Genomic DNA, 26,857 nt, shown 5'->3' on the forward strand with positions numbered 1-26,857 from the left:
ATGCAGGGTTTCGGGGACGCGACTGTACAGTACTTGAGCGCACTGGGTCTCTGCCTGGTGAGTCTAAATGCCCGGGACACTAACAAACACATCAGCCAACGAGAGCGCCACTAGGGCACACTTCCCCTTGCAAGGGGGCGGGACTTGCGGGGGCGTGGATTACGCGTCAGCAAGTTTGTTACCTGGACGACAAACACGCCCCCCCGCACCCCCTCTAGCCCCGCGCTGTGTTGCCCTGACGACCGTGGCTGGGTCGCTGCAGAATAGATTGGAAACTCGCTGCACTTTGAGGACCGTGGATCTGTCGAGGGATCGTTCGCGGTGGCTCAGTTTCCTAGGAATATATTGCAACAGTAGGGATAACAGGGTTGTATGCCTTTTCCTGCCCGAATTCCTCGGCAGGCGCTCCGAAGCGTTAAGGGCTGCGTAGCCGGGCTCCCCCACTCCATGCTGGGAAGGGACTTTGCGGAAAACCGCCTGGCAAGCCACGACCTTGCGGGCGGCAGGCTCCGCTTCCCCCATAGGGTGTTCATTTTGCATCGGGGCATTTATTTGCTGCTACTTATATTTACTTTACAGGGACGGGGGCTTTGTCTGAAGGAGGCTCTGGATTTGCCGGTCTTTGCAGCGGTTTGTCTCCAGGCTGCTGTTGGGAACAGCCCGAGTCAGAAGTTAACAGGGCTTCTGTCTTTGCAGAGCCATGGGCAGCAAGAAGAAGGAAATTGCCCTGCAGGTAAGAAGCCTCAAGGGTTGCTTGCTTCTAGCGCTTGGTTGGGGGTAGAGATTGAGGAGGAGTGGAAAGAAATGTATAAAAGTGATACTATTTGCCAGCAGTACGTGACAGACGGTGTTCTCAAACTTGAATATTGTACCCTTCCATCTTAAAGGGGAAAAAAAAGAAACGAATCTTAACCACCCAGTGACAATTTTTTGTGCCCTTAAATATAAGCAAACATAAAATGGGGTATAAGCTCTTTATGTTTATAGTGCTTATGCAAACATAACCCAAACATGAATTAAAATAAAACTAAAAACTCAAAAAAATAGGAACAAATACAAATCGATACTGACATATTTTTTGTTGAAATATAAATACAGCTTGCTTCGAGAATATGTAGGGTTTTTTTAGTCTGGGCATGCGTCTGTAACTATGTGCTCTCTAGAGACCCAGTTCTCCCACCACTGCCCTGTGCAATCATTTGCTTATTCAACGAATATGTTTTGATATTTTATGGCTACACATTTGTTGTATAGAGGGCTTTACTTCATTTGCACCTGGAACAAACAATTCTGTAAGCCAGCATCTGCTTTTGTTCTTGGTTCCAGACAAGAAGGAGTGCTTTGCCATAAGCAGATTGCCTAGGTGGCCCATAATACATGCACATTTGGAAGCAAATTTACAGGGTCTCCTGGTCAGTTTGGCCCATCTGGACACTCATTCAGGCGCCTCCTGCGGAGCAGAATGACAGTGGTCTTGAGACACCTGATTTCTCTTTAATTGTCCTTTGTGGCATGGGCACTCCACATGTGAGTTTCCAAAGTCTAATAACTTAAAAAGGGAGAAAGCAATGTCATTGTAAGGACAGCATGTACTAGGAGAGGGTGGGAAGCGCTTTGGACTGAATGTCCAAAGACCTGATACAGTTCTTGACTCTTTTCTTAGTCATCTCTGAGACTTGAGATCAATCACATAACGTCTCTTGCTACAGCTTGCCCATCAATAGAATGAGCGAACCATCCCTTAAGGGCTTTCCAGCATTGGTACTCTAGTACTCTGGAGTTATGAAACTTTTCATATGTCTACATTCTGTCTGTAAATAAATTCTAAGCACCTGGACCTATCACTTACTGCTTTGTGAATGAGTTCCTCAACCTCTCTGAGACTCCAGATCCTTTATGGAAGGAAGGATATTACAGAGCCTGCAGAGTTGTTGCGACGAGATTCCTTTAGGTGTTTCAAGGCTGGACTGATAGCTGTCTGTAGTGGTTCTAAGATTTTTGCCCCATATGATTTTTCATCTGTCTATGCCCTGTGTCCCCTTTGGGAATATTTTTTGGTGATTTCACAAAAATGTTATTCCCCAGGGCTCTGAATTCAATGTGGTACTCGAAGTAAGTACTCCACTTACTGAGGGACGTTGCCACTCTACCAGATCAGCTTCTTTTTTTTTTTTTTTTAAGATTTTATTTATTTGACAGAGAGAGAGAGAGAGCAGGGGGAGGAGCAGAGGGAGAGGGAGAAGCAGTCTCCCTAGTGAGCAGGGAGCCCGATGTGGGGCTTGAACCCAGGACCCTGGGACCACAGCTCAAGCTGAAGGCAGACGCTTAACAACTGAGCCCCCTCCCAGGTGCCCCCCAGATCAGCTCCTTGAAAGCAGTGCTCTAGGGTTTGCCAGTCCAGGAACCCTGTCCTCTTTTTGAGTAAGACTATTTTGGGCTCCTTCTGTGACTGAAACAGAAATTACAGGACACCAAGAGATGGTCTGGCTAGATAGAATGTGCCACACATTCCTCATTCATTCCCAACCAAATGTAGGGCTTAGTGAAGTCAGACATTTTCCATACTCTCCTGCTCCTGGCCTGTTCCTAAGAGAGATTCTTCAAGTGTTCAGAGTCCCGGCCCCACTGCTGGTGAGGGTTATCTCATGGTAGGGGTGTACCACAGAGAGTTGCTACTGACAACAGCTGAGCCACGGGAAGTGACTGTTGTTGGGGGGGCACACTCTTTTGAACCCTCTGTCACCTTCTTCAGGACTAGAGGTGTGAGCCCAGGATGATGTTGGTCCAACTCTCTTAGATCACTCAAAGCATCAAGAAGAAGACTGTTGTACTTTTTCATAGAAACAAAAAGTATGGAGCTATGATTTCTTTAGAAAGATGGATCTTCAGCAGAAGATTTGCAGGTGTTACATGTCTCCAGCCCTTTTAAAGGAACAAAGATCTCAGCATACCTGTATTAAGAATGAGTGGTCATTGTCATGGTCTCTTGATTTTTATGGCTTTAAATCAGCCCCACCCAAACTTACTTATTACAAAATGAAAGAGAATAATTTCACAGTGCAGAAGACTGACAGAGCACCTTAATCAAGTGATCCAAGTGCATATCAGCAATAAGGGGCTGATCGAAATTGCGTGTCACCTGATAGGATGCAAAGAGAGAACACTCTTCTGCTTCCCTGACACTCCACCCCAAGCAACCAATTCCAACCAATCCAAAGATGCACAGCCTGAATCTAATCAGGAAACATCAAACACACCCAAACCAAGGGACAGTGTACAAAAATAACCCTCCCATAGTCGTCAAAAGTGACCCAGAGGTCATGAAAATCAAGGAAAGACTGAAGAATGATTCCAGAAAGCAGTTAATCCAGTATGTGATTCTGACAAGATCCTTTGCTATTCAGGACATTATTGGGATGATTGGTAAAACCTGAATGGGATCCGAAGATGGCATAGTAATAATATATCAGTGTTTACTCCCTGACTTTGAGGGTTGTGTTGTAGTTAGATGGGATAATGTAGAAATTGACAACCTGTCCTAAAAAAATGGAAATGCAAAGGATCAAGAAAAGGCAAACAGTTTTGGAAAAGAAAAACAAATATGGAATACCCACACTGCCTGATTCCAAGGCTTATTATAAAGTTACAGTAATTAAAAGAGTATGGTGTTGGCAAAAGAAGAGAAAATGAAACTGAATAGAGTCCAAAATAAACCCATGCTTATGTAGTAAACTCATTTCAGCAAAGATGCCACAGCAATTTAATGAGAAAAAAAAATCCTTTCTAGAAGTTTTGCAGAAACAACTGTACCTCTACATGGAAATAAAATTAACCTCAATCCTTTTGCACAATATAGATAAAAATTATTTTCAGATAGCTCATGGACTTAAATGTGAAAGCTTAAATTACAAAGCTTCTAGAAGAAAACAGAGGAGAGCATCTTTCTGATATATATATATATATATATATATATGTATATAAAATATATTATTGGGTTGTGTATATTGATTTATATTATATATTGATCAATATTGTATATTGATATATAATATATATATTATTAGATTATATGTATATATATACACAATCTAATAATAAAAAGGCCAACAATTGGGGTGCCTGGGTGGCTCAGTGGGTTAAGCCTCTACCTTCGGCTCAGGTCGTGATCTCAGGGTCCTGGGATTGAGCCCTGCATCGGGCTCTCTGCTCAGCGGGGAGCCTGCTTCCCCCTCTCTCTCTGCCTGCTGCTCTGCCTACTTGTGATCTCTCTCTCTCTCTCTTTGTCAAATAAATAAATAAATAAAATCTTTAAAAAAAAAAAAGGTCAACAACCGAATAAAGAAAATGGACAGACCAATGGTCACTTCTCACAGAAGACATATAAATGGCTAATAAGCACACTAAATAGTGCTTATTTTAATAATAAATACATTTTTAATAATTTTAACAATAAGCATTATTTAATAATTAATAATGCTTAACAGCCTCAGTCATCAGGGAAATGAAATTATAGCCACAATGAGATACCCACTATATTACCATTAGTGTAGCTAAAATCTAAAAGTCTAACATTACTAAATTTTGGTGAGAATGGAGCAAGCAGGACTCTCATACCTTGCTGATGAAAGTTTAAAATGGTACAACCGCTTTAGGAAAAGCCTGGCAGTTTCTAATTAAACTGAACACGCATTTACCCTATGTCCCAGCAATGCCCCTCCTAGAGTATTTACTTACTGAAGATAAGTGAGAATATGAGCACAAAAGGATTTAACAGGAATGTTCATAACTGGGGCACCTGAGTGGCTCAGTTGTTAAGCGTCTGCCTTTGGCTCAGGTCACCATCCTGGGGTCCATGGATTAAGCCCCGCATTGGGCTCCCTGCTCAGTGGGGAGCCTGCTTCTCCTTCTCCACTCGGCTCCTGCTCTCTCTTGCTATCTCTGTCACTGCCTCTCTCAAATAAATAAAATCTTGAAAAAAGAATGTTCATAAGCTGTTATTTGTAATAACCCCAAACTAGAAGTGACCTAAATATCTATCAAGCAAATTACGATACAGCCATACAATGAAATATGCTCAGGAATAAAACTGGACAAACTACTGACACTCAGCCACACAGATGCTTCTCCAAACATACACTGAGTGGAAGAAAAAAGCACAAAATAATGGGTGCTGTACTATTCCATTTATAGGCAGTTTTACAAAGCAGATCAGTGACCACCTGGGGTGAGGAGCACTGGGGGGTGTGTGTGTGTGACTGGGACGAGACAGAGGAACTTTCGGGGATGATGGAAAAGTTCTGTATTGTGAGAGGAGTGTGGTGACCTGGGTTGTGTGCATTTGCTAAAACTCGGTGAACTGCAACCCTTTAGTTCTGTGTATTTCACTGTACATAAATTGTTTCTCTAGAACATGTAAGAAGACCAAAAGAAAAAAAACGAATGAATACCTTTCTGTATATGAATCTAGATAAATGTCAAAACTGGATTTGAGTGAGAACAAAAATGGCAAAAAGATCTCTATAGTATGATATTATTTATGTACATTTTATGGACCCAAAACAATCTTATGTTTTATTTTTGCACAAGCAACAAGAAAAAATTATTTTAAAAAAAATGACTGAGATTTCCTTAGGTTAGTTATTCATGTGGATTGGAGGTAGGAAAAGACAGGAGGAGAAGGCAGATTGGGGAAAGAAGACAGCTTGAGCCTGTATTTGTATGTATTTCAGAGAGGGAGGGAGGAGGAAGAAAAGGAGGGAAGGGGGGAGAGAGGGAAAGAGAGAGGGAAGGGAGGTTTCGAGAGGCAGGCAGGTAGGTAGGTAGGTAGGTATCTGGAGCAAATACATCAAATCCTTTCCCCATCCATGCCCTCAGTAATAAAGCCTTTGTTCTTTGACCTTAGGTTAACATCAGCACTCAGGAGCTTTGGGAGGAAATGCTCAGTTCCAAAGGACTAACTGGTAATTTAAGTTTTTAGATCCAACTTTTTCAAAATTTCTACACAGTATATTGAACCAGGAAGAGAAAAGCTGCAATGAGCACCATTTTCCTCTAATCTTGAGTTCCATAAATGAAGAGCCGAGTCTTTTCTTTGTGTGTGTAGATACATCCAACTTGCACATCTGTTAGTACGTTCAGTTCAGGAAAGCCATCAGGACTGCTGGCCAACAGGGCTCTCTTGTCTCAGAGCTGACTGTTAGACCCAAGGGTTGTTTGGTGTGAAGGAATGAAAACCTCTTCTGACTGCCTGAGTCATAAAGGGGAATGTACCGGAAGGAATATGGGGACCTCTTGGAACTCAGGGGCTGGAAGGAGAGCCAGGCTTCCCAAGGGGCTGGAACCAGGGATTGCTCTGCTATTAGGATACAGCATAGCCACTGTCCCCTGGGCCTCCTCCTCCCTATCCTCTTGTTTGTTATCTATCGCAATTTACTTAGTAGTTTTTTAAAAAATTAATATTTATTTTTAAAAAGATTTTATTTATTTATTTGAGAGAGTGAGAGAGCGCAGAGGGAGAGGGAGGAGGTGATTCTCTGCTGAGCATGGAGCCCAATGTGGGGGGGGCCTGATTCCAGGAACCCGAGATCGTGACCTGAGCCAAAGGCAGACGCTTAACTAGCTGAGCCATCCAGGTGCCCCCAAAATGAGCATTTATTATCCCACAGTTTCTGTGGGTCTGGAATCCAGGTGTTGCATTACCTTTGGTTTGAGGTATCTCTGGTTTGGGGTCTCTCACCAGGCTGTGATTAAGGAGTAAAACAGGGAATGTCAAAGCTCAACTAAAGTTCAGTTTGCTTCTAATCTTGGTCATGTGGCTCTGACAGATCTTAGAAGGTCATTTCCAACTTTGTTCCTGTGACTGTTGGCAGGACTCCGGGCCCTGCTGGTTATTGGCCAGAGACATCAAATTCTTGCTATCAATTTCCCCACAAGCCTACTTATAACACAGTAACTTTCTTCACCCTGAGGAAGGGGGAGGGAGAGACATATGTAAGTCAGAATCTTTCTGTAACTGAATTTCAACAGTGACGTCCCATCACTTTGCCCTACTCTGTTTGTTAGAAGCTGGTCACTAGGCCTGGCCTGCACTCAAGGGCAAGGGGTTACCTCCCAGGAGACAGGACTCCCTCATCTTAGAGGCTGACATTCACATCTGCCGCTACTGTTCCTTTCTTATCTTCATTGACCATGCGTATCTCTGGGCTCCCTTTCTCTCTCTGTATCTGCTCAGTTCTTCTCCCTATACATCTGTTCGGCAAGCTTGTGTCTGCTCTTATCTCTCTCCAGTGCCACCTGCACTGAGGGAATTCAGCCTTCGAGGCCCCTACCCCTCTCCTCCCCCATGACTCAGTTTGTCTTTTCCAGCCCCTTCCCCCACTGTTCCCGGAGATATGTCCTGAGCTCCAGTTCAGTTTCCTGAACATGCCACAAGTTTCCCCACTTTTTCACTTTTATCCATGCTGTCCCTGCTCCCTGGAATATCATGACCTCCAAGCCCAGCTCCAAAGCAGCAGCCTCCTTGCATGAAGTCTTTCCAGAATCTCTGTGCAGTCACTTCCCCCTGGGAGTCACCTGGGCATTTGGGGTGGGGCTCTGTCTCCCCCTCTCCGCTCAGCACACACCCAGCTTGGTGTGGCCCCTGTCTCGGGGAGCAGTCACGGCTTTCCCCCAAACTCTAAACACAGGGGCATTGTCTTTTTCCTCTCCGTCTTCAGCAGACTTGCCCAGGCCTGGGACAGAGTGTAGGTCGCACTGATTTGGCAGCGTGGGTGGGAGTCTTGCCACATTCAACTACCTAAGGGATTACACAGCTTTTTTGATGGTGCCAGGTCTCAACTATTTTGTCTGCATGTCTCGTGGGTGCAGCTGGAGCATGGCTGTAGGGCAAAACAACCATTACTTCTGTTTCTTTAACGGCAGTAAGAAAACTATCACTTTATCCTATTTTGAGAATTTGCTGTGTCCCAGGCACCCTAGGTGATCACAGCTGACATCTGCTGGGTGTGGACTCTGTCAAGCCCTGCTCTAAGCATGCCAGGGAATTGCATCTTCTGGGGGCAGCAGGGGCTCATCCTTCCCTTCTTATCGTGCAGTCTCGAGGAAGCTATGCTCTTCCTTCTTTCTAGAGCCAGCAGACATGTGCTTCCAAAGTAAACCACCATCTTGGAAGTCTCACCTTCTCCGGGCTCATTTTCCCTTGCCTTCAAATAGGCAAGTCAATTCAGATTTACACGCATGCACACACATGCCTTTTCATTTTCTCTGCCATGTCTTTCCTTTCAGATGTCTTCTCTGTTTTGCTTCCTGTCTTTCAGTAAAACTCTTGATAGACTTCCTCTCTAGTCCTGCTCTCTCCCCCACAACCTTGTGAAGTATGCCTTTGCCCCACCACTGCTAAGATAGCCAAGGACTATGAGGGGAGATGGGAAGCTGAACTAAGGGTGCAAATCCTGCAGAGAGATTGGTGAGCTAATGGGACCCCATTTTTTTCCCCAGTGGGGTGTGAACATGCTTTCGTTGGTGGGCCCAAACACAGGCTCTCTAAGTCTCCAAAGATTTTTTCCTGGGTTGACCCAAATGATTTCTTCCCCCATTACTATGGTGTATTGAAATCCCTAGACCTCTCAAGTGTGATGCTGTTGTCCTCAGAGAAACCCAGAGCTTTAGCTTCCATGTGGGTGCTCAGGAGGCCCAAGTCTGCCTCCATCTCTGCTGGTCCTGGCTACCTTTGAGACCACTGGCCTTAGATTTTCTTGTTTGTACTAGAAACCCAGCGATCTAGAATCCATTTGACATTTCTCCTTCCCCCATATGATCTCTCCCTGCCACCACCCTGTTATTTTCCTCTGCCAGGCTCCTAGGTGGAGTCTTTTCCATACCCACGTGACTTTCCCCACCTGTCTTTCCCTTTCAAAGTCTGTGGATTCCTCCCTTCTTCCCCTCCCGCCTGCACTGCCCCCCTGTGCCTGGCTTCCCCATGCCTCCCATACCCCACTTGGTTCTCAATTTCTCCCTGCAAAACTGCGCTGCCTGGCTGAAGCTAACCAGCATACCTGAATCTCACTTCTTTCCTGGAGAAGTTGAAACAGCATGCACTCAGACGAACTTGGGATCAAAGCTAGGTTCTACCGCTTCAGAATTCAATTGTTTTTTCTTTTCTTTAGTACCTTGGGTTACTTACTTCACGTCTTTGAACTTCACACAATCTAGCACCAGCTACGTCATCATGATGGGGCTGGGTACGTCCTGCGTGTGTCTGGTACCCATGTGTTGGCTTTGCTTAGCTTTCTCACAGGCCCTGTGGCCTCGTGCAATCAGACCAGAGGGTTCCCTCACGCCCAGTCCTGGCACACTCCATAGACTGCGACTGACAAAGAAAAAATTATCCGAGTTTCCATCTAGGTCTCTAGCAGGTATACTTTTCAGGAGAACGACATTGATTTTATAAAGTAAATAAAACTCTCCTTTACCCAAAGAAGTGGCTTTTAATTCTTCAGGGGAAAATGTCAAAACTGTGCTTATCATCAAAGCAGCTAAGAGTTGACTGTAGGCTGACAGGCCGCCTATAGTGACCTCTTTTAGAATAGATCATTTTAGTACAATTCAAATATTTATTGAGGGCCATTCTGTGCCAGCCCAACCATGATGGTAGCCTGAAAATCACCACAAGGAAAGGATCCCTGTAGAGAAAACTGTCTCCTACCACACTTACTTCATTATGTGTAGAGTTAAGAACACTGAGTTGTAAGCATGAGGGGTGGCTGTGTCTCCGTGCTGGCTCCCACTCCAAGGGGAGAATAAACCCCATGAGCCATTGAATAACCCTGCAAACAGACGTGTGCCTGGAGGGGGTTCAAGTCTGCAGGGGTAAGTTTTACCTGACCTGGAGAGTGCTGGTGCTCACTAAATGTTCCTGCTTCTTGGATGCACACAGTTGTCGATGTCTATCAAGGCTGGTGTGGGCCCTGCAAACCCATGGTGAGTCTCTTTCAGAAGATGAGGATCGAGGCCGGCCTGGACCTTCTACATTTTGCATTAGTAAGTTCCTCACTCAGCAGAATGCCATGCAACACTGTAAAATAATTAAACATTTAAAAGCGGGGACAGGAAATGTGAGCTGCCCTTTCCAGATCATTGAAAAGGCATCAGTTGTGAAATTTTTGGTCATCAGTTATGAAGCTTTATAGTTTCTTCCATGATGAAGGATTCCTACCCCACCCCCACCCGCCTGTCACTGTGAGTTCAGGCATCTCTTGACCCTGTGCACAGGGAAGGGGTGTGTGTCACCCCACACGTGAGCGTGCCATGGCTTCTGGCTCATGAACCCTGGGAACTCTGAAGTCTTACTCTCAGAGCATACAGTTCCAAGAATTTTATGCTCTGCTTCTAGCATATCGTGCTCTAGCATGGGGAGCTTCTAGCCCATGTTTACTTGAATCAATGTATGGAAATGGGAATAAATTCCAGAGAAGCGTGTGAGAGACACTCGGATTAGAGGTCCTAGGAGAACACAGGAGAAAAGACACTTGCGCTCACCTCTCAAGGACTCAGCACTTTCTTCACAGGGCGTCAGTTCTGATACCTCTGGGGAAAGTGTGCGGTGGGAATGTCTGCCCCCGTACAGGCTTTCTCAGGCTCGGAAGGCAAAGTCTGAGGACCTTCCCCCTCTGTGGTTGTCGGTCTTGGCGGCAGCAAGGTGGCACACAGAGCAGCAGCTGGCTGGGGAGCAGGAGGAACCTTGTTTCCACCTTGTCTTATTCTTCCAAAAAGCCCCCTGCCAACAATTTTTACCAGTTATGTCCACAGGAGAGTTATTCTGATAAAAAGACATTAGGGGGCAAGGCATGAGAGCCTGCCAGGGCATCCTCTGGGGCGGACAGTCACAGTGTGGCTGTGTGTCCGTGCATGGGGCGAGGTGTGTGTAAGAGGGATATGTGTGAGTATATACACATGGGTGTGTGTGCGTGTGTGCTGTGTGTTTATGGCGTCTACATGTGTATATAAGGGGTTTTCATCTGTGTGTGTTTTGTCCCGTGTGGTTCTCCCACCAGCATGCCCCTGTGTTCCTGGCACCCCAGGTCTCCCCTGACAGCTTGTTTTCTTTAGGCAGAAGCAGATTGTCTTGAAGTCCTTGAAAAATACCGTGGGAAGTGTGAGCCGACCTTTCTGTTTTATGCAGTAAGTACATCTGCATAACCAGAAACACATTACAGATCAGGGTTCCATCTCACTGAAAGTCACCAAGAGGCTTCACTGATCCAAATGAGGAACTGCTTTCTCCTTGACTGCATTTGTTATTTGGGGTAGGAAGAGGCATGCTTACATTATGGTGATGCAGGTGCCTGCCTAACATGATGGCACAGCTCGCTGGCAGGGAGGCCTTGCACGACGCAGCTCCCGATGGTCCCTCTGGGCCCGCAGCCTTCCTGGCCGGCTATACGTGGGAGAGAATGGGAGTCACTCAAATGCGTCTGCTCCTTCTGGCTCATGCGCACGCTTGACTGATGCTTCACGATCAGAGAGCAAGGTTTTCAAGATTTCCTCCGCCATAGAAGGAAGCTTTCAGCACACTCTAATGGGGTAGACAAGCTCCGTGTTCATTTTTATTGAATCGTAAGATGTGAAGATATGCTTCCAGACATTCAGAAATGAGAGCCAAGTCATTCCATGTTTTGGAAGAGAATTTGGACGTCTTTGGGAGTGACATCCATGCTCTGGCCCCATGCCCCTCAGCGCCCACTGCCTCACTCCTGGCTTCGTAGCTTAGGTTACCTGCCAGGCCCTAAAGGCAAGTGCCTGATATGCTCCTCCTGACTGCCGCCCCCTCCTCGTACAGTCAGGGGAAACTGAGGCCTACCCACCCACCTCTCCTGATAGCCAGGCCAGGGTTGCTGAGTTTGGAGACCTTCAGATTCCTGCCCTCGGCACCACAAGTTTCAGAAACTGAAGGCTTATGGAGAACATTATCTGGGTGTTGATTCATGATGGAAGACTGGAGTTAGATGCTGAAACACAGGGGAGGACGGAGGGAGGAGTGGGAAGGGGCCACAGTGACAGCAGAGCACAGGCAGGGAAATGCAATCGCTGGCACAGGGGTTCTCTTGCTTGCGCCTGTGGTGATGAGGGCATGAATCATACCGGGGCTGTGTGGGGGCAGGTGCCAAGGCGGTGGGCTCCATCACAGCCTCTCCTCTGTGGGGCAGGATGGGAATGGGGAGGGTCTGCTCTCCACCAATTTCTGTAATAGGCATAGATTGACTGTCAAAAAGGTTAAAGAAGGAGACTCAGTCACCCCAAACACCACCTTGATGTGATGGTGAACAAAGCTTCCTCTGACCACCCCATATGGAGCTGGGAATCCGTTCTTGCCCTGAATGCCAAGCATCCTGTACATTCCCCCTCTTCAAGCAATGATCTTATTCTGTGGTGATTGTTTCTTTGATATGACCACCTCTCCCCACTTGACTTCCCGTTCCCTGAAGCAGGCAACTATGGGTTTTCACATGGACTGTTCATATGCTTTGCCTCTGTCTTGGCGCTTGGCCAAGTAAGTGCTCAATAGGTACTTGTTGAGTGGAAGAGCCACGACTAGGCCACCCTTAGTCACTCACAGCCTTGTTGCCCTGCTCCTCCCTTAACTAATTCCCTGTTTCCCTGAAGACAGTTCTGAAAGGAGAGGCATGGGGGAGATGGCAGAGAAGTGGATGGAGGCCTCGACCTTGGGCACGCGCCTAAGCAGAGCGCTTGGACACTCGCTGTCTCTTGAAAGAGATGAAGATCTGTGAAGACGAGTTCAGGTGGTTTGGGTGGCACGTGTGTTCTCTGTTCTAGGGTGGAGAGCTGGTGGCCGTGGTTAGAGGCGCCAATGCCCCACTGCTGCAGAAAACCATCCGAGAGCAGCTGGAGGCTGAAAAGAAAGTTCTGGCCGAAGGCTGTGAGCGCAAAGTGGTAAGCAGCCCTCCTGCCAGAAGCGAACTCAGTGTCTCCCTGCCCCATGAATTTTCCTGGAGGGCTCAGTGACATGTGTCATTAAATGCCCACCCTGAGGTCCCTGAAGGCTCAGGGGGAGGCAGTGCCCACTAAGGTATACATGCATTTTATCTTATTTTATTATTTTATTTTGGATTTTATTTATTTATTTGACAGAGAGAGAGAGAGCGGGGAGAGGGACACAGAGAGAGGGAAAAACAAACTCCCCACTGAGCAGGGAGGCACATGCGGGGCTGGATCCCAGGATCCCAGGATCAGGACCAGAGCTGAAGGCAGACACTTAACCAACTGAGCCACCCAGGTCCCCCAACATGCATTTTAAAAACTTCTTTTAAAAAGTCACCCCCTTCATCCAGAGCACTTGAACTTCTTTTATCCATTTCTCATTCATCCCCCACTTCAATTCTTTTTTTTTTTTTAAAGATTTTTATTTATTTGAAAGAGAGAGAGAGAGATCACAAGTAGGCAGAGAGATAGGCAGAGAGAGAGGGGAAGCAGGCTCCCCGCCAAGCAGAGAGCCTGATGTGGGACTCGATCCCAGAACCCTGGGATCATGACCTGAGCTGAAGGCAGAGGCCTAACCCACAGAGCCACCCAGGTGCCCCCCCGACTTCAATTCTTAACTGGGGTTTCTGGACCCCTGACAATGAGTTCAGAAATGGAAATAAAGTTATGGAGTAGAGTAGTAGGGAGAGGTGAGCCCTCTCCTGGTGACCTGCCCTTGCCTCCCATACCTGAAAGTTTACTTGCGATCCCCAAGGGATTATTTAATTTAGAGATTAAGCTGTCATTCACATGAGCAATAGGATCAGCATGGCTTGTGATTTTGATAAATTGTTTCCATGACAGCACAGTCTCTCAGTTTCTCACAGAAACTTGGCTGCCATTAAACACTGACACCAGCGTCAGATAGAGGCATTTCCTGGTGCTTTGAGCTTCCGTCCAACAAGCCTTAAAGTTGTTCAGTGTTCATTGTTCAAGTTTTCATACTCAACTTTCAAATAGTAAAGCCCTGTTTTTATAGAACAGATTAGAATCAATTATATTTTTTGCTGAAAATTACACGTGCTTGTGCCCCCTCCAGGGGGAGATGATATCTGTCTTCATGACTAACATGCCCAGGGGAGCCAGTAGCTAAGGATCTCCCTGTGTGTCTTCTGGCCGACTCCCTACTTCATCTTTTCTACTTGACGCTTGTGGAAATGGGCCGAATCTAACCTTAAAGTCAGCATGGATTTCCTTGTCTTCGAAGGCCCTCACCCCCACAGTCATCTGGCTACTAAAAAGGGTCTTGTAAAGTTTCCAAGGCTGATGGTCTTGACTCCCTTTTCTTGGTTCTGCATTTCAGGCCTTTGCTTTTTTTTTTTTTTTTTTTTTTTTTTTTTTTTTGCTTCTGTCAGTTTCTGGAGGCTGTTGTGGTAATTTTAATTAGCTAACTACTTTCTGTTTGTGACCAATTTGTTGCTCTAGATTAGAGATGAGGCTCTGTCTGATGAAGATGGATGTCTTTCCCACGACAAGGACATTGGTGACGACAAGGACATGGGTGAGTGCAGAACCACTCAGCAAGGTGAGAAGCAAAGGCTAGAAGCAAAAGACAATCAGTGATGTGGGCAATCGGAACTCTGGGAAGATTAACCCCAAAACATTCTGTTTCCAATCACCTGACTTCAAACATACTATGTCAAATCTCCCTTCTGCCCTTTCTTGCCATCATAGATACCTTTCACAGCTTTCCAATCATGCTCAACTGTAACAGGTATGACTTTTAAGGCAATAACCCGGCATCAGGAAAAGCCCCACCTAATAAAAAGGAAGATAGAATTTCAAGTAATGATGCTGGTGTTTCCTGGGTCTTTGTTTGAGTTAAATTGCTCATTTCTTTTCTTTACCTTTTCCTGAAGGGTCCAAAAGTCAGGAGTCCTGGGCATCATATTTATTCCTGAACCTTTACTATGAGAAGAACAACTTGACCTGACAGCAGGGAAACCAGAAGTTAGAAGGTGGCTTGTGACATTAACTGAGATGCCAGGGGAAATCAGCATTCAGTTCAGGAACTGAGTTGGAAGAAGAAGGAAGATTTTTATTATTGCGTGAACCAGAAAGGCTGCTTGTTCATGTGTAGATAAGGGAGGCTGTTTGAGTTGGGATTCTAACAAGGAAAGTGGCACAGTTTGGAGAGCAAAAAAACTTTGTGTGAAAAAAATCAGTGTTTTGGCTTCTGCAAGAAACAGTTGTTACTGCCTTTTTTGGATGATCTCCTTTTCCCTCCCTCATTATCTCCTCTCAAATCGAATCTCTCCACCTAGAAAATAACATAAAATCTGCTCTTGCCCTTGGCCTTCCTCTCCTCCACACCTGAGCTTCCTGAGCTCCCCACTCCTTGGGTACCCCTCACCTTTGGCTCCTGCCTAACCTGTTCTCTGGTGCTCATGGGGCACTGCTGACCTCCTTGGTGCCAAACCCAACACACAGTGTCCAGTCATATCCTACAGCCTCTTTCTGAGGACTTGGATGATGTCGACTGTACCTTCTTTCTCCAAACCCTCATCTCTTTCTCATTTTCCTTCTATGTCTCTGGCCTCTCTGCAGCCTCCCCTTCATTGACCTCTTCTCATTTGCTCCCCTTTCAAGCTGGAATTTTCCAGGCCCTGATCTGGCCTCTTCTCTTCTCACCCTGTGTCTCTAGAGGATCTCATTAACGGGTCATCGTATAAGGGATTTCATTTTACGAGTCCCTTAAAGACTAAGTATTCATGGGATGTTAGAAATAAAATAGAAAAATGGATAATCTGTTGCTTAAAATGATTCACATTTTTGCAGTACCCATGTTTTTGAGATTTTCAGAGTAGGAATCTCTCCTCAAATGCAGATGTCATGTTTCATTGCCACACAACTGATACAAAGGTTGAGAACAGAAAATAGGCTATGGGGGATACAGAGTCTGTGGAGAGGACAGGGAGCTCACCAAAGCCAAGCTGATACAAACAGGAGTACAGTAGGGATGGGCTTATGGACTGGACACCGAGCCCCCTACAGGCCTGAACAGGAACTGTACTCACACACCACCTCCGCAGGGCCTATGGACACTGACCAAAGGACAACCATCAGGACACTGTTCAGGGAGCTATGACTGATACCTTGGCTCCAAACAACGAGCCAGCCAACCTGGTCTTCTCTCAGGAGAATTTGTGTTGACAGAGAAGATGGTCGTTGCAGTTTGGTAGAATGTGCTGGTGCTGAAGAGTCATAGACACTCAGGGCCTGGGGCAGTCTTCACTGCCCATATGCCAGGAAAGTTAAAAAGAAGCTCTGGCGAAGTAGCCAGAGGAGTGAGAGGAGAACACAGTATACAGCACTTAGAGGCTCCAAATCAGGGGAGGTGACAGGAAGGCACAAGTGAGGTCAGGCCCATGTTGCCTCTGCTCCAGTGCTCCCCAACTCCAAGCCAACTCTTTCAGTTGTTGCTGGGCTTCTGCTCCTGAGTGGTTGGTCTCTGATCTCCTCCCTGCTCTCCCTTCCCTTTTTCCCTCTCCATCTCCACCTCACCCCTCTTCTCCCAGGTTCAAGTCCCTTGCCTCTCTCCGTCCCTTGGAGCCAGGTGGAGGGTGAGGTCTGTAGCCTGATCCACACCTCGACTAGAGTCCAAGTGTGCAGGGGCACAGCCCAGAGGCCAGCAGGGGAGCCCCGGGAGCTGTGTGCAGAGGCTGCATGGTCCCTGTGGATACCCCCTGAGAGCCTCAAAGATGGGTGCTGGGAGCCCAAAGTCTGACAGCACCATCGTCTGCTTCTTGTAGCTTCATCAGGGACGACCTGCACCTTGGCCATTATTAAGCCAGACGCAGTGGTCCATGGAAAGACTGATGAGATTATTATGAAGGTAAGAAAGACCAGGCTTCCTGGACAGACTGCCCTCATGTCTCCTCTGGTGGAAAAGCAGGGGCAGGACATCGACCAATAGTGTACGTGGAAAAGAAGGCCACAGAGAAGCTCCAACCAAAATGCCAGTTAAGTCAATGACACATTTTTTTTTTTTAAGATTTTATTTATTTATTTGACAGAGAGATCACAAGTAGGCAGAGAGGCAGGCAGAGAGAGAGGGAAGCAGGCTCCCCACTGAGCGGAGAGCCCGATGCGGGGCTTGATCCCAGGACGCTGAGATCACGACCTGAGCCGAAGGCAGAGGCTTAACCCACTGAGCCACCCAGGCGCCCCAAGTCAATGACACATTCTATAGCTGTTTGGGACAGACATGATGAGGATGAGGGTCTTCGCTGCCTTTAATGTTCCCTTTCCCATTATTTTTTACTTTTCAGCACATTTAAATGTGAATTTGGGCTTGATTTTCCCTTTCACTATATATATATATGCACATTACAGATCCACGAAGCCGGTTTTGACATTTTAGCAAATGAAGAGAGAACCATGACAGAAGCAGAAATGCAGCTTTTCTATCAGCACAAAGCTGGAGAGGTCAGCTCCTTTGCTTCTACATGTCCAACACACTCTCATATCTTTCTCTTTCCCCAACATTATGTTTATAGATTGATGTTAGTTTGGGAGAAAATAGAGTATTAGGAAGAACAAGAATATGAACAGCCAGAAGGCCATGATTTGCTCTTAGAGTAAAGATTATAGTGTGTGTCAGGTAAAAAGTTCTTTGGCTGCAAGGAAGAGATTTTGATTCTAACTTAAGTGATGACGTGAAGAATTTCTTGGAGGAATACTCCATAGGTCCCAGACTGAAGAGAGTTGAAGGAGTTGAACAAGAAGGTGCTGGGGAGAAGAACCAAGAGAGTTGTAGGGAGCTTAGGAGCAGAATCCTATGAACAGTCACTTTATGTGCTGCTGTTGGACAACTCAGATTCAACCACTTTCCACTCACTTCTGCTTCTGCCTCCCCTACTTGGGATACTTGGGATGGAGGCCTAACGGACCCCTCTTGTTTGTAGCCCCACCTTTCAGCTGAGGTGTGTGTGTTTAGCGGCAGTGGAGGGGGTGGAGAGGCATCACCGTTGTCAGCAGACTAGGCCAAGTGAACCGGGGAAAGGCTCTCCCCAAAGGAAAACTGCTACTTGAAGCAGGGGGAAGAGTTGTAAGGCATTGCAAAAAATAAGTCTTAGCTACATGGTACCCCATGGTTATCCAGCATCCACATGATTTCCACACACATGTCCCTACTTAACTTGTTATAGTCTCTCATTCAACTCCAAACAAATCAAATCCAAGTCTCATTTTCCTGGTTTTGACTTTGTCTGGGTTCTCTGTGTGTTGCTGGTCACCACCACCCTTCCCATGGGCCCTCCATGGGCATGGTGGCTGGTAGCAAGGCTGCTCACTGACCCCCTCCCTTCCTGCAGGTGCTATGGGCCCACTGACCCACTATAGACCCCAGGACCCCTGCTCTGGGTCACTGTTTCCTCTCCCTGTGCTAGGAGGCATTTGAGAAGCTGGTTCATCACATGTGCAGTGGACCGAGCCACCTCCTGATCCTCACCAGGCCTGAGGGCACTGAGGACGTGATCACTGCCTGGAGAACGCTCATGGGGCCCTGTGACCCTAATGTAGCAAGGAGGGAGCAGCCTGACAGGTGATGTCACCAGCTGCGGTCTTTTCATTTGTCTCAAAACCTGCATCCAAAGAAGCCCAGAGCCTTGCTCTACATGCAGCCCCAAATCCCCATTACATATATTTGGAGAGACCCTGACCTCTTTGTTATCTATGTGAGGAGACCCTGCTAACCTCACTCTCTGATCCAGTCCTACAGTTAGGGAGTTCCACAGTGTGGTTCCAGAAACAAAGGCAACACGCATCCAGGAAATACGGATTACAGGGCCCTGCCAAAGTCTGCTAAGTCAGAGACTCTGGGCAGAGCCTAAGGATCCACCCAGGGTGTTCTGAGGCCCCCTGGATTCTGAGCACCTTGTTCTGCACTTTGCACGAGGCTGCCTTGGCCCTATATTTAGCCTGGCATCAATGCCAAACCCACTGTGCCTTGCCTTTGAAGCTGAGAGAGCCCCAGTGACCAGAAAAGAAACGAGCAAGAGACTAAGTAACTGCAGTTGTACCTTGCAGTTGTAGGAGACCAGAACATTCATACCTGGGACTAATAAGACAGCCCAGGGTTCAGATCCTAGCTAACCACATACTCGAGTAAGTCCTTTTTCTGAGCCTCAGTTCTCATCTGTAAAATGGGGTTATGACACCTATCCTGGGAGCTGTTAAGAGTACTCCCTAGGGCCATACAATAATCCCTCTGTGCCTCAATTTCTTTATCTGAAAAATGCGTACTACAATGACTCACACGTTGATGTGAGGATTAAATGAGCATATGTACGCACGTGTGTGTGAGTCTGTATGTGTATATACACATATGTATATGAAACGCTTGGAACAGTGCTTGATGCAAAGGAAGCCCTGTCAGTATTAGTGTTATCTTATGGGGTTATTGAGGAATTAACGAAGCACACCTACATCAAGCTCTTGTCAGGGTGTTCGTCCCTGGTAGTGAGATCAACAAAATGGCAGCTCTTGAGCCTACACCGTGACTCACGCATATTTAAATTGAGAACTGTGACAGAGTGTCCTTTACAGAGCTGTGGCACAAACGAAACGGGATCATGTATGTGAAGTACTTGGCAACATGCCCAGCACACCTTCGTCATGAAATAGATGTCAGCTACTGTCCTTGCTGTTGTTCTTGGCATTTCCAACGCAGAAAAAGCCATTTCACAGAAGTGCAGGGGGCTAACTGGTTGCTGGTGCCCATGTTGCCAGAGAGCAAAAATGTTTCTTTTCAAATGAAACAATTATTACTTGTGCATTTTGCCAATGTTTGCAGTCTCCGTGCTCAGTTCGGCACAGAAATGCCCTTCAACGCAGTCCATGGAAGCCAGGACAGAGAGGACGCCAGCCGAGAACTGGCATTGCTCTTCCCCACATTTAAGTTTTCAGATGAAGTTCTAGAAGCCTCTCTGTGTAAGTCATCAAGGCAGTTTGTCTTTATTAAATCTGCACTGAATATTTGGGGCGGATAATAACTATGTGGTAACTGAGTCTTCAATCTAATAAGGTCCTATTTGATAAAGAGGGGCCATTATATAACTTTAGCAGTAGTCCTAGTCCGTTCTGTGTTTTCTCAGAGTAATGATGTTGCTTTTTAATCTTTATACCTTTTGTTTTTTTCTGCATTTTTACTTTCATTGCAAAGTTACTTTGCATTTTCTTGTGGAAACCACAGGGAAAATGTAACTAGCTTACTAGAACCCTGCTTCAAAGCCAGTTAGAGGCCAGATTTCACTTCCTCACTTCTTCTGCATTTCCCAAACCTCATGCCAGGGCCTTGGGGGTATTGCTGGGCAGTGGAGCATTATACAAAAGGACCCTGAGCCTGCTGTGGTTCTTGTATCCCTCAGCCCCCACATTTTGGGAAAAGCATGCTAGGTCATCTCCACCTCCAAATCTGGGTGAGAAACCTGAGAGGTCCAGAGTGCATGTGACTTACCCCACTCCACACAAGTAGAACTAGGCCTGGCCCCTGATGCTCCCGCTGCCGAGTTGGGTATCTGTGGTCTGAGCCTGAGGTGAGGTGGGAGGGACCAGGGGGTGAATATCCTAGGAAAAGCAAAGGATATGAGGGTGGCATTCCTGGGAGAAGGCTGCATGTAGATCTGAAATGGTAACATACTTGTGCACCAATGTTCAGGTTTTAACCAATATACTTACCTAAATGTTTGGTATGTTCAGTGTCCTCAGGATCTGAATCCAGCTGAGTGAGAATAGGTGGTCTGAGGGCATCGGAAGAGGGGATGGGAGCTGGCCTGTGCTGGCCCTCATCTAATTCTCGCGGCTGCCTGCTGCCAGCCAAGGGGCGAGCTGGGTGCGATGGTGGGGTGTAGAGTGGAGAGATCATGGCAAGTGTGGCTTTATAGGGACCCGGGTTGACACATGTGAGTGTGTGCTGTGGTTCTTCAAGGCCATTCCCCGGCTGGGAGATCTTACTCTGGTGACAAGGGCCTGCTTTCCTCAAGGAACCTGCCCTCAGAGAGTACCCATGATGTATTTCCTTATGTGTCCAGGGTCATGACACATCTTCATCCTTTTGGGGGGGGCATCGGAAACAAGTGGTAGAACTCAGGGCCAAGTCTGGGGAAAGAGGAGAGCGGCCTGGCTGGGAAATACTCAACGGAGCTAGAGGAGAATGTTGGGAGATCAAGAGCCTCACTTTTGGGCCCCAGGTGATAATGAGCTATGGGGACAGTTCCACAGGGGTCTGAGCCCAGAGACATCCCAGGAATAAATGCCCAGCCTCCTGAAAGCATGACTCTGAAGCAGCCTTGTAAGGGTGCTGATGTGCTGCTCGTTTGATGTGTCAGGCCCTCTCAGTCGTCAGGAGCAGTGTGCTTCCAACTTACCCATTGCTTTCTCTGCTAAGTGTCAGGGATCAAGGGCACTGGAGACAAGATCATCCTGGGTTTGAATCCTGGCTCCGCTAGTTATCAGCTGAATAGCCTCGGGAAAGTTATTTACCTTTCTGGGACCCAGTTTCCTCATCTGCGAAATGGAGATAATGACAGACCCATTATTAGCCCCATAATAATATCTCCACAATAGTGATCTTCCCCACAGGGCTGTTGTGAAGATGGAAAGAGACAAAGGATACTGAAGTTCTTAACCTGGGGCCTGACACATTTAAGTCCTCAACATATTACTCATTCTCCTCATTTTTTTAAAAGGTTTTATTTTTAAGTAATCTCTACACCCAACATGGAGTTCGAACTCACAACCCCAAGATCAAGTCTCGTGCTCCATCAACTAAGCCACCAGGTGCCCCTCATTCTCCTAATTTTTAATTCCTGGTCTGGAACATACCTATTAGGACCTTTCTCTGCTGTCCCTCCCACCCTGACCCCTCGATTCACTGTCAGTGATGTACTTAGATCCCCTTTTCCTGTTGCCTTGTGGATGGTGAGTGGGACAGAGGACAGGAACAGGGTTATGTTTCAGAAGTCCTGTAGAACATCTGTCATCCCACAGGCCACGGGGCTGAAGGAGCGGTCGGCCCCACTGAGGCACATTGCTTTCCTGAGGACACGGACTGAGAGGCTGGGCTGCTGTCCCAGAGCATGTGACCAGGGGCAAGGCCATGAGATGAGCTGTCAGTGCGCTTGAATCAGCCGCCCATAGGACTGCTCCAGAATTGGAACTCACTCTTTTCAGCACCAATACTTTTTTGGTTTAGTTATGTCTTGTGAACAATAAAAATAGTATATATTTTCTTGCCTTATTAAACAGTATATAAAACATACAGTTTTTGTTGTTGTTGTTGTTTTTTGCTACCTCTGGAATTTTATAAAATAAATGGACATCTGTTTTGGTACCTTGGTATGGTATGGTGTCATCTCAGAGGATACTGAGTTACACAGGACAGTGTTTCCCCAATAACAAATCTACTCATTGGACTAAACAAGTTTAGAGTGAACTTGAAAACAGTGCAAAAAGATTGGATATAAACACTTCTAGGCATATGGACATGGAGGCAGGTAGAAATTGGCTTTAATCTTCCTGCTGCCTACCCAGTCATGGGGACAGTCCTGCAATGCTGCCCAGTTGGCGACCCGAAGCTCTCCATGCATCAGGCCATGTTCATAAAGAAATGTTTGGGAGGGGTGCCTGGGTGGCTCAGAATTAAGTATCTGCCTTCCACTCAGGTCATAATCCTGGAGTCCTGGGATTGAGTCCCACATTGGGTTCCCTACTTGACAGGGAGTCTGCTTCTCCTGCTGACCTCTCTCCTCTCATGTTCTCTCTCTTTCTTTCTCTCAAATAAAAAAAAAAAAAAAAAGAAAGAAATGCTTGGGAGTTACATTTGGAACCAGGAGTCATCTGATTTTCTTGATGCTCCCTTTCCCCATTTCTTTGGTTTCTGATTCTGGCTACTGCCTAATTAAAGTCCGAGAGCTCCCAGTGGAGCCAAGTTGCCTCCAGCTTTCACTAAATCACCTGTTTGAGCCATCCTTCCATGGCTGTGCCCCTGAGGTTGAACATCTCATGAGGTTCTCAATAAAAAGTAACTATTATTACCACTGTGAGTATTAACATGGATAGCCATTCCCTCCTGCTGGTTTGCTCTTTGGTCTATTTGAAAATTCACTAAGCCCAGGCATCCACTTTCCTTTCTGAGGAAAAGGCGATGTTCTACTCCCCAAGGCAAATGTTAGCGACTTCCTTTCATTTGCTGGTTTTCTCCAGAAGACTTTGCTTGTGACTTGAAGTTCTTTAAACGTGCAGTTAGCTCCCAGAAGACTGCTCTTCATGGGTGCATTACTCTTTATGTCAATGCCATGCAGGCACTGGGGACAGAAGGATGAAACAGGCTGTGTGAAGTGGGGAGAAAGGCCTGTGATACTGGGTGGGTGGCTGCATTCCCCATGACTTTTTGTCACTTTTAGATGCAAAAATACATGCCCATTGTGTTCATAGCATCTGTACTGACCTCCATGAGAAACAATGTACTCAGAGGGTCCCTCCGTGACAGGATGTCAGGAAAACTGAATCCACTGTTCCAGCCCACCATGGGGCTGTGCTCTTCCATTGTGAGTGGGCTCAAGATGGGGATTCAAAGCCTTGGAGAAGCATTAGAACCCTGCATCTGGTCTTCTACATGCACAGGTGTTACATGGCTCTGAATGAGCTACTTGGGGGTAACCACCATCTGATCTCCCCAGAAACTGGGAAGCCAAGGATCTTCCATCACTGAAGAGATGAGAAATGGTTTGCCCAAGGTCTCTGAAAGCAGTGGGGTAAGAGGAAGAGTAGGTGGGGGAACTGAGACTGTAGGGGTGATGCATGTTGCTGTCTGTGATGACCTTTGAGTCTCCCCAGGAAGTAGCTGGGAGTAGTGGGGCTGGCAGAGGGGAAAGCAGGAGGGGCGATAGAGGGGGAATGTGGGGACAACCTCTTTCCATCTATAACTTGGTAGAACATTTCTTTTCAGAATCTGTAAGGTTCAAAGCAGAAGGAATAGAGGTGCAGGGGAGGGAGTGGTGTTGGAGGAGAGAAGTCTCGTGAGAGTGGCTAAAATGTCAGCCCACTCTAAGGGTGGAACTCCTTGGCACAGACCCTGGGTCTGGCTTCCTACAATGGAAGCAAACCAGGGCATGCAGGATGGATGCTGTTTTGGCCATTAAGGCCTCTCAGCTCCTGGGTGTGAATGCCTGATAGGGTGGAGGGCAGGCCCCGCTGCATGAAATAGAGGGTGGTTCCTTTCTAACACTGGCTCTGGCTCCCCACTCAGCAAGAGGGCCAAGTGCACAGCAGAGCCAAGGCCAGGAGTCAGGGCCACATAAATAAAGGGAGGAAAGGTGGCTACGTAGGCCATGATGTGGCCCTTGAGGCGGGGGTTCCCAATTTTTCCAGAGGCCAGGTAGTAAACCACTACTCTCCTGTTGGAAATGGACACATGCCTCTCTGCCTTGCAATCAGGAGAAATGTGCAAAGGAGCAGGACTGGGGTAGCACCAGCCCCTATCCCAGGTGGCAAGGTGTTGGGACCTCCTCCTGTCAGCTCTCCATTAGAACTTGGGGTCAGTCTCCCATTTCCCAGGTCTCACTTTCCTGTTTGCCCTGTGGCAAGGGAGTTCCTTCCCCTGCCAACCACCTCACCACCCCTCACATTCTCCCCAACCCTCCACGCTCTGGGGTAGATGTCCCTGGCTTTCTGTTTCTAGGGAGGCCAAGAGGTAAGAGGTGCTTCTCTACATTTTAGAGATGGGGAAAAGAAGGCAGTGTGCAGTCCCTGAAGAGCACCTGGGCTTCCTTGAAGAGGAATAGCTGCTTGTGTACGGGGCCACTGGTCATCCACCAAATTCTCGGCCTAAGTCCAGCAGGTGGTGGCAGTGGAAGCGTGGCATTCGTAAGGGGCTGAGGAGAAGATGGAGGCAGTGGACACAACACTGGGGAGGTCCTGGTGGCTGGGAGTGGCCACTCATAAAAGGTCCGCTAGACTTCAGGAGGCCAAGAAGAGGGTTCCCAGACTGCTGCCGATGCCCCCTATAGCACAGCTGGAACCACCACAGGGCACCGGCACCCATTCTGAAATGCAGTCACTTCCCGGCCTCCTATTCACCAAGAAGCATAGGTTCCAAAAAGCCAGGACACGTTATCTTCCAATGTTTCCTAATGTTCTAGACATTTGGAAAACAGACTCCTTTTTAGAAGTTGCCATGATTTTTTTCTTGGCTTTTATTAGCATGTGTTAAAATCATATTATCCAAACACTACCAGAAGAACATGTATTGTTCTGCATAAAGTGCTTAAGGAAAAAAAAATGCAACTTATTAAATTGGACATTCTTTTCTAGTTCATAAATTTTGGGTTACAATCAGGGCACAAAAGGAGAAACAGAATGCAGTATTAGAGAGAGCGAGAAGCTTAGTGAAGGACTCGGGTGGAGACACAGACACGCCCCATTCCTCCCACTTCCTTGCTGACTGAACACTGCACCTGCCTAAAGCAGCAAACAGCTTTGTTTTAATAAATACACTTTTCCTTCATTCAAATCAGAAAAGTTAATTATAGTAAAGCACTTTTTCTTTGACCATCTGTTTATAGCCACAGGCAAGATTTATCCACAGAGTTTAAGTGTGAAAATTTTATTTCATTGGGCTTTCAGCTCTCTAATGCTATCTGGGTACAAGATTGTCTCAGCAATTCATTATTGGTTTTCTTAATATTTACCTGGTACTTTTAAATACCGACTCTACAGTGTTTGTATTACAAATGCCAACCAAGGATATTTTCTCAGTACTAGAAGTATCAATGAGTGGGCCTATATAAGGCTTTATTCCCCCAAAATTTGATTCTCCTTAAACTGGCGTTCTCACATTAGCACTGATGGCCGCACAAAACCCAAGTTCCTGTTGTGACAGACTTTTAAATTAGTGATGTACTGGGGAGAAAAAAATAACTTTGAAATCTCTGTGTTTGAATCTTGGGTGGTCATGCTGAGAACAGGAAAAACTGCATTAAATACACTTAAAAACATTCATTTGCAATCAAACATATTTAAATCCTCCAAGGAAGGTGCAGGTTGGTGACGGGGTGACTGCGGGGTGAGCAACCCCATCAGGAGTGGCTGGTAGGCTTGGGACTCTGCCAGTGGCGCACACTCATGGCAAGCTTCCGGGCCACAGACCTTGATTCTGGGCCGCAATGCCTCTGAACTTCTTTTAGCAAAGGGAAAAGAAGGCTGGTTGTTCCTTCAAACAGTCAAGAGCAACCTCTGCGAAGTTCACCTTGAAGCCGCCCCAGAAGCTGGAGCTGGGTGCCACCCACGCTAAGGGCTGCAGAAGGGCGAAGTAGCACTCTCAGTACAAGAAGCCATCTTTCATCCTCTGGGGAGAGTCCCTTTCCCTCGATCAGACTTCAATGCTTTGGGCTTCATGCAGGAAAAGATCTCAGCCACATGTCTTACTCAAATTTTGATCTCGTCTTAAAAAAGCACACTGAATAGCAGTCCTGAGTGACTAGTAGAATTAGCTGAGTATAGCTAAGAGAAAACCAGCTTTCTAAACTATCCTGTTCTTCACTTCTTTCTACAGATGAGTCTGTAGAGCATTCTTTAGTTTCACAGTGATATGCTGTTTCAGGAAGCACAAGGTGATCGGACTTTGTTTCCAGGAAGTGATGACTTTAGTTTGAGCGTAAGTTTCCATGACTGGCTCTAAATCCTGCCAGATACCGTTACACCAGTGACAGGATTTAGGGCTGTTGGGAGGCTCCTGGTGCCCAGTTCCTGCCAAGTGCAGCCTGCCAGAGTCAGGGCTGGGCTTTCACTATCAGTAGTTCTATTTCCCCTTGATGGTTCA

At 46.7% G+C, this 26,857-nt stretch overlaps 1 protein-coding gene across 1 annotated transcript; it reads left to right on the top strand.

Moving 5' to 3' along the window:
* The first annotated feature begins 240 nt into the window (after positions 1 to 240).
* NME9 (NME/NM23 family member 9) lies at positions 241 to 22,406 on the top strand. Its single transcript, XM_047736063.1, has 12 exons — positions 241 to 353; positions 580 to 733; positions 5,903 to 5,960; positions 9,935 to 10,038; positions 11,107 to 11,178; positions 12,832 to 12,948; positions 14,461 to 14,536; positions 16,788 to 16,870; positions 17,371 to 17,463; positions 18,426 to 18,580; positions 19,832 to 19,968; positions 22,027 to 22,406. Exons 2-12 carry the CDS (start codon positions 701 to 703, stop codon positions 22,089 to 22,091), a joined length of 993 nt encoding a protein of 330 aa, XP_047592019.1. The 5' UTR covers positions 241 to 353; positions 580 to 700; the 3' UTR covers positions 22,092 to 22,406.
* The last annotated feature ends 4,451 nt before the right edge of the window (positions 22,407 to 26,857 follow it).

The sequence above is a fragment of the Lutra lutra genome, chromosome 1 (assembly GCF_902655055.1).
Source record: "Lutra lutra chromosome 1, mLutLut1.2, whole genome shotgun sequence".
NCBI lineage: Eukaryota > Metazoa > Chordata > Mammalia > Carnivora > Mustelidae > Lutra > Lutra lutra.

Coding starts and splice junctions, on each gene's coding strand:
- NME9 (XM_047736063.1), top strand. CDS start 701: ATGGGCAGCAAGAAGAAGGAAATTGCCCTGCAG. Junction 5,961..9,934: donor CAGTTCCAAAGGACTAACTG/GTAATTTAAGTT, acceptor GGATGCACACAG/TTGTCGATGTCTATCAAGGC. Junction 11,179..12,831: donor CGACCTTTCTGTTTTATGCA/GTAAGTACATCT, acceptor TCTCTGTTCTAG/GGTGGAGAGCTGGTGGCCGT.